The sequence below is a fragment of the Neolamprologus multifasciatus genome, chromosome 14 (genome assembly GCF_963576455.1).
Source record: "Neolamprologus multifasciatus chromosome 14, fNeoMul1.2, whole genome shotgun sequence".
Lineage (NCBI taxonomy): Eukaryota > Metazoa > Chordata > Actinopteri > Cichliformes > Cichlidae > Neolamprologus > Neolamprologus multifasciatus.
The window spans coordinates 35445794-35460257 of NC_140452.1; the positions used below are offsets into that span (position 1 = coordinate 35445794).

General features: G+C 40.1%; 1 protein-coding gene across 1 annotated transcript in view; it reads left to right on the top strand.

The window, feature by feature from the left end:
• Positions 1-852: 852 nt before the first annotated feature.
• LOC146504522 (chloride channel protein 2-like) overlaps positions 853-14464 on the top strand; it is a 40431-nt gene continuing 26819 nt past the window's right edge. The window contains exons 1-6 of the mRNA XM_085130486.1: positions 853-1047; positions 5753-5882; positions 10179-10310; positions 12336-12464; positions 13376-13509; positions 14040-14114. Coding sequence (XP_084986612.1) covers positions 982-1047; positions 5753-5882; positions 10179-10310; positions 12336-12464; positions 13376-13509; positions 14040-14114 — 666 coding nt within the window. The 5' untranslated portion in view covers positions 853-981. The remainder of the gene's footprint in view (positions 1048-5752; positions 5883-10178; positions 10311-12335; positions 12465-13375; positions 13510-14039; positions 14115-14464) is intronic.

Genomic DNA, 14464 nt, shown 5'->3' on the forward strand with positions numbered 1-14464 from the left:
ACTGTGCAGCTATAAAATATAAATAGTAAGATAGCAGGAATAAATATCAAACAGGAGATATATATATATATATAAACAAAAGAAGACAAACATTAGAAGAACAGGTTAGAAAGTCCTTGAAGCAGTGCAAAAGGACTTGGTCTGTGTGTGAGTGGCCTCAGTGATGATGGTTACTCAGACCATGGGTCAGGTAGGTGAGCAGGGTGGGTGAGGGGGGTAGTATTTGTTAACAGTGTGAATGGAGCAGCAGCTGTTAGTGGGTCTGCAGGTGTGGGACCTGACTGACCTGAGGCTCATCATTTATCAGTCATTTGTTCATTATGTGCTCACAATAAAACAATCTGTGTAGAGACAGTGGCACTCGAGTATAGACTATATTTCTTTTTCAACTGAGCCACAGTATGTAGACTCACTTTTCATTTTTGTGACTTTTGATTGAGAAACATTTTAAAAAACAAGGAAAAAAAACATTGGTGGTAGACATCTTGTAGTTCCCCATATATTGCTCCCATTTCTTACATAAGGTAGAATAACAGACAAAGAAGAAACGTCACGTACAACTGTAAAAGAAAAAAGTCATTAAAGAGCTCAGAAGGGTCAAATATGAAATGTTTTCATATTGTTTGACCTCGGATGAATTTGTGATTGTATGTAGAACAAAAACATTAATCTAGATATCAAAATAACATTTTTTAAGTGAATACAACGAAGAATTAAAGATAAATGTAAAAGAAATGTGAGTAAAAAGCCATGACAAGTGCCTGACACACCCACCTGAGCTACCAAAAAGCTCCGCCTCAGTCTTTGTATCTTGAGGCTAACTTCAGGCTATAAAAACAAGGATCAAACTGTAACAAGCGCACACTCTTTAAGTTTGCTTGGTGATCTCCTTTACAAGTAAAGTTAGCTCAATGCTTTAATTATTGAGAACACAGCATTGTTTCCATCGACAGCATTGTTGAGCTTTCTTGCGACCTGTAAATGTCGAGCAGAACCATGGCAGGAGACCGGTCAGATCATCGGGTGCTGCAGTACGAACAAAGTCTTGTAAGTTTTCACTTGTCACCATATGAACTTTTCCCACAGTGCATCCACTTATGAGCAAAGTGTGATCAAAGCTGGACCAGAGATGCAATGAGTGAATTGTGATGCGTAACTTATGAAAAATAAGTATATGCATGTACTTTTTGTCTGTGTGATTCTGACAACTTTTCTGGGTGATTGTGTGTTTGAGGAAATATAAGTTTTAAATGATTTTCTACGTCTGGCTTTCAAGTAAAACGTCTGTGGAGCCATTTTGTCCGTTTTTTCAGATTAACTGGTCTTTGATTAACTAGTGAAATGGATCAAAGGCATAACATCCAAAATGGCACAGCAGCCAGAAGAAACAACAGTCCTTCTACATTAGAGAGTATGCATATATCCATAGCATTACCTTAAAATGGACATTAATATCTTTAGGGCTAGGTTCTGTCTTCTGAACCAAAAGCCCAACTTTGTTTAAGCAGCTTATATTTTTCTTATGAAATCAGTTTTAGCCCTGCAAATATTCCTTTATTCATTTTTACTTTAATAGGTTATCTAAATAATTTGATTGAAATAGGTAATGTTTCTAAAAACTGGGTATGCTGTGGAAATACAGTACCTGCCATTCTTGCAAAATACACATGAACCTGTTGACATCAACTATGCAGCAATTTCATTTACAGCAAGTGTCTTACAGCCTACGTTGTTGGTGCGATGACATTAAAAATGATGTTTAGCAAACCAAAGCAAAAAAGTGGTTCTCACAAATGTAAAGAGACGAGAGCAGGATGAGGACAGCACCAGGTGTGTGGATTTGAGTGTTGCAAGGCCCAACGTTACAACGTTCTGATTGGCAGGCAGTAGCAATCTTTGTGTTTTTGTAAAGGACTAAAACATTGCACCGTTCATGTTATGCACTCATATTTTAATACATGCATGCGATATGTCGACAAGTTGGTAAATTGGAAATGACTGTTGAATGAGGAATTCTAGAAATCAGTTTGTTTTGTTAGCAAGACTGTTTTAGGCTCGTGGTAGCCTATTTGAAGAAGACTGTGTGAGTTTAAGAGCAGAAGAGTAAATAAAGGTGTCCGTTCACGCAACCTCTGACTGAGGTGCTGATAAAAAGCTTGAACAACTGCTATATCTAACCCCAGAGACAGTTATGTCAGAGTTTTTACTGTGGACTTGCTTTTCGGGAGCTGAAAAACAGAAGGAAAAACATTGTGAACATATTTTCTTTAAATAAATTTAAAGTTATATAGCTGAGACTGCAGCTACAACACCAATGCCTGCTCATAATTTCACCAAAGCTAATTAAATCTTTGCAAAATGTTTTTGATGACACTAACACTGTTCACACACACTGTTATGTACTTTGCACTCAAAGGGACTGGATGCTAGTCCACTAGTGCTGCTGTGTACTCACTGGGCACATCTGGACCTGTTTAGCTGATAATATGCGTTTTACGTTCAGTACATCATGTGCTCTGCTGCTCACTTCTAAACAAAAGAGATACAATGTTAACATGAATTTATTTTCCTAGATTATTTCTTTCTTCAAAAACCACTTAGGAATCAATGTGCTCCTGTTGGAGTATTTATTACTGCTGCAGTATGTTTGTAGAACAATTATAGACTTCAAATGAACAATGTAAACATGTAACCACACAATAGTAAAAAAAATAAAAGACTCTTAGCTAGAAGCCAAATCCCTTTCTGTCTTTTAAATGTTGGCCTGTTCTTCACCTCTCCTGCTCTTTTATCACTCTGTGACACACTGAAGTGCCCAAGTGCAAGTCGATATCTGTTACAAGCTTCTTCTGCAGACGGGTTTCCAATTATGCAATTCCCAGTTAGTAGTTCACTTTTTCTTTGTAATTAAAAGCACCACTTTATAATCAGTCAGCTATGCAGAGATCACACTGCAGAATTAATATCAGCTCAGAACAAATCTACAGTCCCATCTTTCTAGCTCAGTGAATGTGACCCACAGCAAAAACTGCATCGAGTCATTGGTCTGATGCCTCACACAGACATTTCCAGGTATAAGATCGGACATTAAGAAATGGGTTATACTCTACATCGGTCATGTCTACACAATTCCAAATCCATTGAATCAAGTTGCAATTGGCACTCATTTTTCATACATGACTGAGCCTCCTGGAATTTCACTGAACTTAGTGACAAAACTTATGTGGCAATAGCGGCTAACCTTGATAGTGTAGTGAGGAGAAAAATCAACTTCTTCCTGACACGAATGTAACAATAGACACAACGGGACCTGAGTCACAAACAAATGTGACTCAAAGCTTCTTTGAACTAAATGACCTGAGTGTGTTTGTGGTTAAAACACACTCATGGATGAGTGTGTGTGTGTGTGTGTGTGTGTGTGTGTGTGTGTGTGCGTGTGTGTGTGTGTGTGTGTGCCATGTTTATATATCTGTGGGGACTATGTGGTTTTAGTGTCAGGGCTACAGTCAGGTTAGGGTTAAGGTAGGTGGGTAAGGAAAGCATTATGTGAATTAGATGTCCCCAACAAGATGTGAAAACACAACTTTGTGTGTGTGTTATTTAACGTGCATGCTGTGTCCTGTATGTTATCAAGGGAAACCTCTCTGTGAAGGAGCAGAACCCACTTTCCAAAAATGTGTAACCTGCTTAACTCAGGACTTCGTTCCTGTCCGAAGTATAGAATCTAAGCTCACACTTTAAATCTCTGCATTCAGTTGTTAAAACAAACCAAACTAACACACAATGCAACCATGACAGCCACAATGGGAAAGTTCTATACGTCGTTTTGCCACACCAGCCAATACTTTGTTCCATATTCAGTGTTCCCATGACAACCACTCACAAACAGGGTTGTAGTGAGTTTTACACACCTGTGAAACTTAAATCTGTTACGTTTTGACTAAATTACCTGAATTGTCATTATAAATTTCAGGCAACGCTGGTTTGAGCATTATAGACATAAGAACATAAGTCAGATTGTATTGTCAGGACAATGAGTGATCAGCAGTACTGTGCAAAGGTCGTGATCGATGCTTCATGTTTTTGTTTTTCTGCTTTCTAGGAGCCGGACTGTAACGAGTTCAAGGAAAAACGTGCTCTGTAATTCAACTACCACAAAATATTTCATAGGAAAATATTTATTATGAGCCTGCTGGATGGTTATGAAATGTATGGTTCTTTGGGGTTCTTAGAGGTTGGGTTATTTTTAGCAGAGAAAGCATGTGGGGGAATATTACACAAATAATGCCTGGAGCAGACTCTGACTCCTGCAGCTGCTGTACCACTTTCACTACATTACATTTTCAAATAGTTACACAGTTATCGTTCTTCTTTAGGCTAGTGAAGTGTTACACCACCACAATCAACTATAGCTCCTTGTTCACTGACACCAGTAAATGCATTACACCAACTTACATCTGATAGCTCAGCACAACTTCTATGCATTAATTGGAAAGTCTCATATAAGGACACGTGTAAGCTGCTTCAGGATGCCCTTATATGCTGCATATGTGTATGTCATTTTGCAACCCAGCTTTAATTCAGTATTCAATATGTGGAACGTTTTGGGACCACCTACACCTCCATGCAAAGGAGCCCTCCTCCCCCTACGATGGTCCCAGCCTGTTTGCCCTGGTTGAACGCTCCCTCTCAAAGACTCATCTGTTTACCTGCATCTTTTTCTCCTCTTCTTTTCTCTTTTTTCTAAACTCAGGACCTGATGGCTTTGACCTTTTCTGGTCCATCTTTCATCAGTAATTCTGCACTCCAGTATCAACACCCAACCCCACAACATACACTAACAGACTAATAGGCCTACACCTTGTATAGGGTTTCTTTTTTTCTGGGATTTCACACAACCCAGGAAAAATAATTGATACATAACGGGCTTGAATTTACAGCATTATGAATGAAATGTGGTCTATTTGGAAGCAGCGGTGCAGCGAGGGCCCTCGAGCTCACTTTTCAATTATATGTGATAGAATTTAGAAAACACATTAGTGCAAATTATAAGTCTGTATCATAATGTCTTCAGTGTTTGTGTTTGTTGTAGGGCTGTTATGTTAACACGTTAACGCCGTCATCACGATTAATGTGATTACAATTTTTAACGCAATCAACCCATCGGGAGCACAGAAGCGACAGACTTTGGACAAACAGAGACATTTCAGGGAGTTTGAGTCATTCTGCGCTCCAAATGGTTTAATTGTGTTAAAAATTGTAATCGCGTTAATCACGATGACGTCATTAACGTTGACAGCCCGAGTTTGTTGGTTTATTTTAGTTTAGTTTTGTGAGCTGGTTATTAGATGCCGCTCCAGCCAGAGAATGCCGCCTGCTCTCTCCTTCCTGTGTGGCAAGCAGCACCTCGCAAACAGAGGGTGCCTTTACTCTCCACAAAAGGAAACGGTTCGGTGCCTATGCTGTCCTCAAAAGGCTTTGGCATGATGTCAGGGCAACATGGGTGCGAGCAACTTTTTTTTGCTGATGCCCATGATGCCACCCCCACCACGATACCGCCCCAGGCAACGTTGTGTCGCCCTTATCAAAAACCGCCACTGCCCCTATGCACGGGGGCCAAATATGGAAATGAATTCAGACAAGAAGTCAGAAGAAAGATACAATTCTGATTTACATCACACCGCCCATTTTTGGGACATGTGTAATGTGTTTGTTTTTTGAAAGCTAAATGGATGCCGGTGTTTTTTCGCAGATGTATGGGCGCTACACCCAGGAGCTCGGGGTGTGTGCCAAAGAGGAGGCCGCTCGGCTGAAGCAAAGTGGGACGAAGGTCAGTCAGCGAAGCCGGACACTGGAGCACGACAGTGGACGCTGTGCCAAGTGTAAGAGTCAAACCACACAGCCAGCAGGGAATATGAAGGACAAGCAGCAAGTGTTATTATTCCTGTTTCTGAAATCGTTTTGTTATTTTATAGAAAATGTTACCATTTCTAACCATGTGATGGACAAATGCCTGTTCACACCACAATGAACAAAATTAGTTTAACGAAAAGAAGTGCAGTGATACAGATTTCTAAACCCTATTAAAATTTGGACCTTTTTATCTTTCACAAAAGTGTTCACACAGTCTACATTCCTGTAGCGGTAGAGAGCAATTTGTATGTGGTAGAAATCCACACCGTGTAGCTTGCCATTTGAATATTGGCATTACCACTGAATGAGGCTCAAGACTTAACTGTTCAGGTTTACTTTTTGACCTTTGAACTGAGCCTCCTGTAGTACTGAAAACATCATTGAACATGGTCGTGTTTTACTGTAGTTTGGCCATTTGCACACTGACTGGACGGCCCTCAGACTGAACCAAAACCCCACTGACAGCTCTAGTATGGATTTGTTATCAAATATGCATTACATGGTCATGATTTTAAGTGGTAGAAAAACATAAAGGATTATTAAGCAGTCTTTGGTGATGGCACAGTTCAGAGAAAAAATACAAAGAGTACTCCAGGAATTGCTCAGAATCCAAGCCTTGAGAGAAATTGTTTGAACATTAGCTTTCCGTTAAAAATGTAATACTACAATCACTTTGATGTCTCTAAACTAAACCCTGTGCCTTAGGTGTTGCTTGGGAAGCATTGATCCTACTGAACGGTTAGATAAAGAAGCTAAACAATATCTGCAGGCAATCATGGCAAAAGCATTCATGATCCACTGCCTGTCTTACCTACTGTTGGTGTTGTCAGGTAGCTACAGTAACGAGATTATGTAGGACTAAATGCATTGAAGGATAAAACAAACAGAAGTTGGAAAGTCTCTGATGTTCAAGTGGAATCTCCAAGGCACACATAGACTGTCAGTTTAAGTCTGAGAGTCGACAGCTTTGACACTTCTAATCATGGTGAAGTTTTAATGATACAGATGTTTGTCTAAATCCAGTATGCAAGGATTGTGTTGGATTTCATGCCTAATTCATCGGAGTCACCTACAGATGAGTTTGAACTCAGGATAAATTTCTGTCAGTGATCATTTCTTAAAAGATTAAATTATGACTTACAGGCGATCTTCATGTGCAATTTTCACTTGTCCATCCATCCATTCTCTTCCACTTATACTTGTCAAGGTCGCAGGGGGCTGGAGCCTATCCCAGCTGTCACAGGAGGAGAGGCAGTGTATACCTGGACAGGTATACCCTGAGTCTGTCGCAGGCCAAACATAGACATAGAAAGATGTCATTAACGCACTAGTACTGTCTCATCTAGAGTACAGCTCAGTCATTTGGTCAGCAGCTAATAAGACAGATCTGAACTTCAGTTAGTCCAAAATAGGGCGGCTGGATTAGTGTTAAGGTGTTCATATTATACAAGTATTGATAAAATGCACGATAAACTTTCTTGGCTTTCTGCACAAGCTAAATTATACTGTGGCTTACTTGTATTTTTAAAGAAAGCAATACTGGTAAACACACCACACTTTTTTTATGCTCAGTTGCAGCATCCAGATACATAATCATGCTACACAATTCTCAACTAACCACAATTTAGTAACTCCTCGAGTTAAAAGTAACTTTTTGAAAAACTGTTATATTCAGAGCATCTTTTCAGTGGAATAAGTTGCCTTATGCAATTAGAGAATTGGCTTCTATTCATAATTTTAAAAATCACCTAAAAGCCTATTTAGGCAGTTTTTAATTTATTTGTAAATGTTGTAAGAGGGTGATGTCACTTGTAATGGAAATTGTGTATTTTGTTTGAGTGTTTTTATATTTTTTAATATTTACATGCTTATATTTTCAGAATTGTAAAACCTTATTGTGGATGTAAGAGCCAAATGATGTGGATATTTTGCATCCAACTCATTGTGTAACATTTTATTCGATGGTATTTGATGGTTTGGGCCCCAGGCCCCCAGACGAGCAACCACTGTTGTGGAAGCTAATGGGGTTCCTTATAAATAAACAAACAGACAGGCAGACTAACCATTCACACCTAGGGGCAATTAGGAATTACCATTTATTACCAATTACTGTGGGAGGAAGCCGGAGTACTCGAAGGGAACCAACGCAAACACGGGGAGAACATGCAAAATCCTTACGAAGAGCCCCTGACTAGGTGGCTCCAATAAGAACCACGCCACTGTGCTGCCCCTATTCACACCACCCCTGTCCGTGTCCTCCTTCAGAGCATCTGTGAACCTCCTCTGTGATCTTGCTCCCGTCCTACTGCATGGCAACTCCATGTTTGTTCAATATTTCCTTTATCCTTCCTGTAAGCATGGCCCGACCATCTCCGCCTAGAGTCTCTAACCTTGTCTCCAAACTGCTCAACCTGAGCCGTCTCTCTGTTGCAGTTGATTCTACTTCTGTCCATCCTGCTCTCTCCCAAAGAGAATCTAAGCATCTTCAGCTTGGACTCCTGTCTTTTTGTTAGTGCTTCATCTTCACTCTTTCTACTTTCTTTCTCTCACTTATCGCCACCACATTGTTCATTGCTTTGGATGGTTAACCCAGGTATTCAAAGTCATCTACTTTCTCTGTTTCTAATGCTTAAAGCTTCACTATTCACTTGCACCCAACTCTCACTAGATCATAATGTTGTATACAAACATCTTAATCCACCTTCCTCCACACTCCACACTCTCCCTCCTGTATATGGCAGTGGAAACCCACCCAACACCTCCTCATCACTTGTGTTCCCTTCACTTCCATTGTCTCCATCTTTGTAGCCATGTGTCAGTCTATGAAACCAGTTGGTCTTCAATTCTCCTGTCTCTTTCTCTCACTGCTGATATCACAAACTCCTGCGGTCTCCCAGCACTCACACAGACATTTATGCAAACTCAGAATATGCAGCTGTGCCCAAAAAGGTGACCAGAGCTACATTTCTCTGTAAAGAGAAGCAACATGTAACATAGTGATAAATAATATAGAATCAGTGTGTGGGGTATGGAGCCCCGCAAGGGACATGGGAGAAAAAACAAATTATGAACTTTTGCGAGATCTCGCAAAGCAAACTCGGTTTTTGCTTTGCGAGATCTCGCCAAAGTTCATCGTAATGTTTTTCTCCCATGTCCCTTGCGGGGCTCCGTAGTGGGGAAAGGTTTCAGAAAGCACACGGAGGCATAAACACATCAAAGTGATAACAGTGTGTTCAGTGTGGTTCACAATGACCTGAACATATTTAACTGCAGCTTTCCCCTCTAACGTCTCCTGCATCTTTGACTTTGTCACAGTGTCCCCGTTATTTTAAAAGTTTCAAATGTCATCAAGGCAACGTACCAGAGAGTGGGCAATTGGATTGTGATACAAGATGCCCTTTACTACATTTAACAAATAAGTAACTTGTACAGTTAATGGACTGCCCCTCCATTTAAATGCTCTCAGCCAGCACACACACACACACACACACACACACACACACACACACACACACACTTATTATTACCTTCAGTTCTTGATTTGATGAAAGAACAATATGTTTGCAGTGTTGGAAATAACTGTGATTCTGATTACCGGCAGCTGATGCAGGGCAGTTTTTGAAAAGCAAATGAAGGACCTAATAAGTTAGGTTTTGAAATAAATGTTTGACAGGGAATTCTTGGATATGCTTAAATGAAAAGGCCGAATGCCATAAAAGTCAATTATTTGGCGTATTAAAACACTGGCATTTGTTCTACAAGCTCAAGTGTAAAAAGGAAGCAGGGAGATGAAAGCAAAGTAACTGACTGCACACAATCGTCTTTTTCCTGCAAGTAAGATAAGGGTGGGAAGAAAGAAATAAAGAGAAATGGTTTTCACCAGGAATATAAACTTCTGAAAATGTCTTCTTTATTTTTTACAAAAATTGCCCCAAAACAAATTCATAATTACTGAATTTCCCAGATTTACGCACCTGAGAGATCATTAAAGATTTATCTAATCTACTTCTTTGTTATTGGGCATGGGTCTGTTTAGATTTGGGCCAAAGATAAGAAACTTTTGCATCTCTGGTTTACTAACTTGTAAAATGCTATAGAGTACGAAGCAGTGGTCTTTTGGGCTAACAACATGTTTATTGCTGTTCAATATTTCAAAAGCTATTGGGATGAAACACAGCTGTTATTGGAAAATGTAGAATAAAGTGACCTGTACTAATCTCTGGGTGCTGTAGTCCTAATGTATTATGCTGTGTTCTTGATATTAGTCGGCCCATTTCGCTGGCTGAGGTTCCTGATCTCATTGATCGGGGAGGACTGGATCTTCTTCTTCCTGTTGGGGCTCCTCATGGGCCTAACCAGCTGGGCAATGGAACTGGGCATCAACATGCTCCTAAAAGGTGAGGGAGAGACTGGGTTGGTTTTGTTTGTTTGTTTGTAAGAACGCAGCATCGCTACACACTAACATAATAACACATTTTGGGAAGGAAGGAGGTCAGTAATATCTAACAACTACAGGAAACTGATGGCGAGAGGAAAAGATGAGTTGATAGGATGGAGGTAGTGGTGAAGGGTGAGGTAACAGGAATGGAAAGGGCTGAATTTATTTGAAGTCTTTCACATTCTAGTTCTACACATGTATGCAAATGTATACAAATCTATTCAGAATTTTAAAATCGGACAGTGAAAACACAAAATAAATGAAGAAAAATATACAATGGAATTAGACACTGGATCAAACCATTAGATGGCACATATTGGAAAGGTTTTAGTTTTACTTCTTAGTGATGGAGACCAATCTTAAACCAAGTTGACATAAAAAAAACTTGGAATTTGACAAATGGCAGGAAACTTTGTGTCCAGGTAGATGCACTGGGGAAAAAAAGACTGGGTAAGCATTTGAGAGAAACTAGAAACCACAAATAAATGGTGAAAAGCTTTGTTCTTATATAGCTTTAGCACTCATAGCACCTTAAACAACACGTTTCACACACGCTTCTTTTCCTACACGTTCTTTCTATCTAAGTGTAACATTCACACTCAGACAAATGCATCAAAGGAGCAATTTGGGGTTTAGTATCACTTTCCTCTAGTATTACAAGTCCTTACCATCCAATACCATGGCAGAGCAGCTTGACTCCACCTCCAGTGTGCCTGGCCTAGCCTTCAATCTGGTTTCCTGCACACATAATGTAACGACCTTCGTTTTCACATCAGCCAAATCTCCTCTAATTTTTTGACATAAATTTCCTTTTTTCTCTCTGTACATCAGAGCACACATTGGGGGGGCATAGTCGACCAAAATGCAGAAACTCAGCAGTCCAAGGGGGGGCTTTCTCTTCCTTTGTCTGAGCCCCCCAATTTTGTTGGGCAGATGTATGTTATTATACGTGGGGCGATCGTGGCTCAAGAGTTGGGAGTTCGCCTTGTAATCGGAAGGTTGCCAGTTTGAGCCCCGGCTCGGACAGTCTCGGTCGTTGTGTCCTTGGACACTTTACCTGCCGCCTACTGGTGTTGGCCAGAGGGGCCGATGGCGCGATATGGCAGCCTCGCCTCTGTCTGTCTGCCCCAGGTGTGGCTACAACTGTGGCTGCCTCCACCAGTGTGTGAATGTGTGTGTGAATGAATAGTGGAATTGTAAAGTGCTTTGAGGTTTCTTGAAAAGTGCTACATAAATGCAATCCATTATTATTATACCTAGACTACCCAACCATACAAAATCTATGTCTGACTGACACTGACACTGGATTGTGTAGATCTACATAAATATGTAAACAAAGGAGGCAAAAGCGAGGCTGCAGGCCCACTAGCACAGCTAAAGAAAAAAACACTGTTTCCTGTCCACATTAGATTCATAGCCAACAGAATTGACTGAAATACAGACTATAGTTCGGCTGTAAAATCTAGTATAGTAATCTATATTAAGTAAACTGAACTCAGTTTTTCTCACGTTATTAGAACTCAGTTTAAGAAAGTTACCAGTACGTTTTATTCAAAACAGCAGATCAAGCTCAATAACTCTTTGTTGTGTGTTAAAGGTTCTCCAAGGGATAAAAACTAGAAGCTACAGTAGACAGGAATGAAAGAGGCATTTAAAAGTGTAAAAACAGTTTGGTGTAAAGAAGAAAGTAAGTAATGAAGATGAGAGCAAAGGGGAGCAGGGAGGTGGATAAGGGAACAATAAGTAAACAAACTGTGCAAACAGGAAGTTGAAATTAGACACCTGAACTTTTGAAATTCATCAGAAATGTCAAATCTTACAGGTTGAGATATTCAAACACATTTCTCCAGCTGCGTGTTTCATACTTTCAGAAAGGGAAACTAACCTCGACCTGTCAGTTCCAGTTTTGTTGTATAGGTCTGAAACTGCACTGTAAATCTGTGAGGATGGTTTTACACGTTGGGCCTGGTTTGTGTGTCCACAGGACAGCAGTGGATATATGGTAGACTGGACAGTAACGGGTTCCTGCAGTACCTGGGCTGGGTCGGCTATTCTGTGGCTCTCATCGTGTTTTCTGCCGGCTTCACCCAGATCGTCTCCCCACAGGCTGCTGGTATGTAAACAGATGTGACACCAAAATGTAAAAAAGAAATACTCAAGTACTGAAAAAAGTTCTTTTCTCAAGTAAAAGTGAAACTTGATCTCAAATGTACTCAAAGGAAGAAAGTAAAAGTATCTCTTTGAAGGATGATTCTACTAACCATTGTTGTACAAGGTAACTGAACCTTGTGCTATATTAATATACTGGTGAAACAATACTATTATATAAGAATACAAATACTATTCAAAGCTAAATTCTACTTCCACTGACTGTGGTTAGTTTGATATGTAAAAATAATTTTTTTCCAGTGGGCCACATGGTGGTGGGTAACTTTGCCTCCACACCTGCACAACAAAATAAGAACATTCAGTGGTTAAAGTGGGATTCAACAGGTGGAGGAACACTGGGCTCTATGTAGTGTCTCGGCGTATGAAAAGGAATCACAGTTGTCAATAATTTCTAATGTAAGCTTCAGATTTTATTAGTGTACAGCTGAACTGCTGCTTTTTGTGGATGTACACAATTGAATTGAACAGGATTTTGGCTCATGTCCTTCCTACACTGACACTGTGCTGCTTCCACTATTTTTATACAAGACATGTGGTTTGGTATAAAGTTGACTCTAAGCATCATCGTCTTAAATTCAGATTCATCTCTGCTATACTTGATGTAACCTAAATCGAGCTAAAAGACTAGCTAGCAACTCATTGTGCGACAAACTGCACACATACATTTTTTATTCAAGTAAAAATCTCATTGAGACTCATTTTCAAGAGACACCTGCCATCATGTGTGATGTCTGGTACTTTTCCATTAAAATAACATCTGTACTTCTTGTCCATTGTTGTTCATTGTAATGTAAACAATAATCTTTTGGGTCTAACAGAAAGTTTTGACATTCAGCCCGTTGTTGTCCCCTACAGGTTCAGGGATTTCGGAAATGAAGACCATCCTACGAGGAGTATTACTGAAAGAATATCTCACCTTCAGGACCTTCGTGGCTAAAGTCATCAGTCTGGCTTTTGCCTTGGGCAGTGGCATGCCCCTTGGCAAAGAGGTAAAATAGATGCATACACACAAATCAGCTGCACACTCTTTAAATGTCTTCATGTACATGTACTGTTGCATGTTGCTGTGGGTAGGCGTTCCTGTGTCTGTCTGCAGTCACCATCCAAACCATCAAATTGGGAATAATTACTTGGTAGTTTGAAGGATCTAATATTCTAAGAGCTACATGTCTTTATCAGTGAGTTTATTTATTTTAGATTTTCAACAAAATTGAAGTTTTGATCACATTCTGCTGTTGCTGACGTGCACGGTGTCAGTGAGTCACAGCATTAAGACACCACCACGGAGAGACAGCCCTAATATGTCTCAACCCTCTAGCAGCTGCTTTTAAGACATCCAAATAAAGAGTAAAGATCCCTCAGAAGACGGGCTCACACTCGGACCACATCTGGTCCTCAGAAACCCGCACAGAGTAAATCAAAGCAAAGTGTTGGAGCACCATCGTGCTTATATGAAATTAGATTTTCACCTGAGATCACTTCACTAGAGAACCTGTTTTATGCCTTTTCCTTCGGTCAGGCTCCCTTTGTACACATCGCCAGTTTGTGTGGAGCTCTCCTCTGCAAGTTGCCTGTGTTTCGAGGAATCTATGAGGTGAGTCTTTTTCTTTCTCATGTTTTATTGAATTCATCCACTGTTGATTTTATTTTTTTTACGCTTTGCAAATGTCCTACACATATTTTTGCCTATAAAATGCCAACAGTCATATTTCTATTCAGGCACTAGTGAACTGTCTCAGAGATGTACAATTATGGTTGGAGAGAAATTATTTTATTTGGGCATCCCAACCCATTTGACGGGTATGACAGTGCTTGGTGTGACTTTTGACTGTGCTTTAAAATTTAATACAGATCAGCTCTGTTGTTAAGACAAGTTTCTTTCAACTGAGTCTCCTCAGTAGGGTGAAGGCCGGCCTCCAACCACACGGCTTAGAGACAGTAATT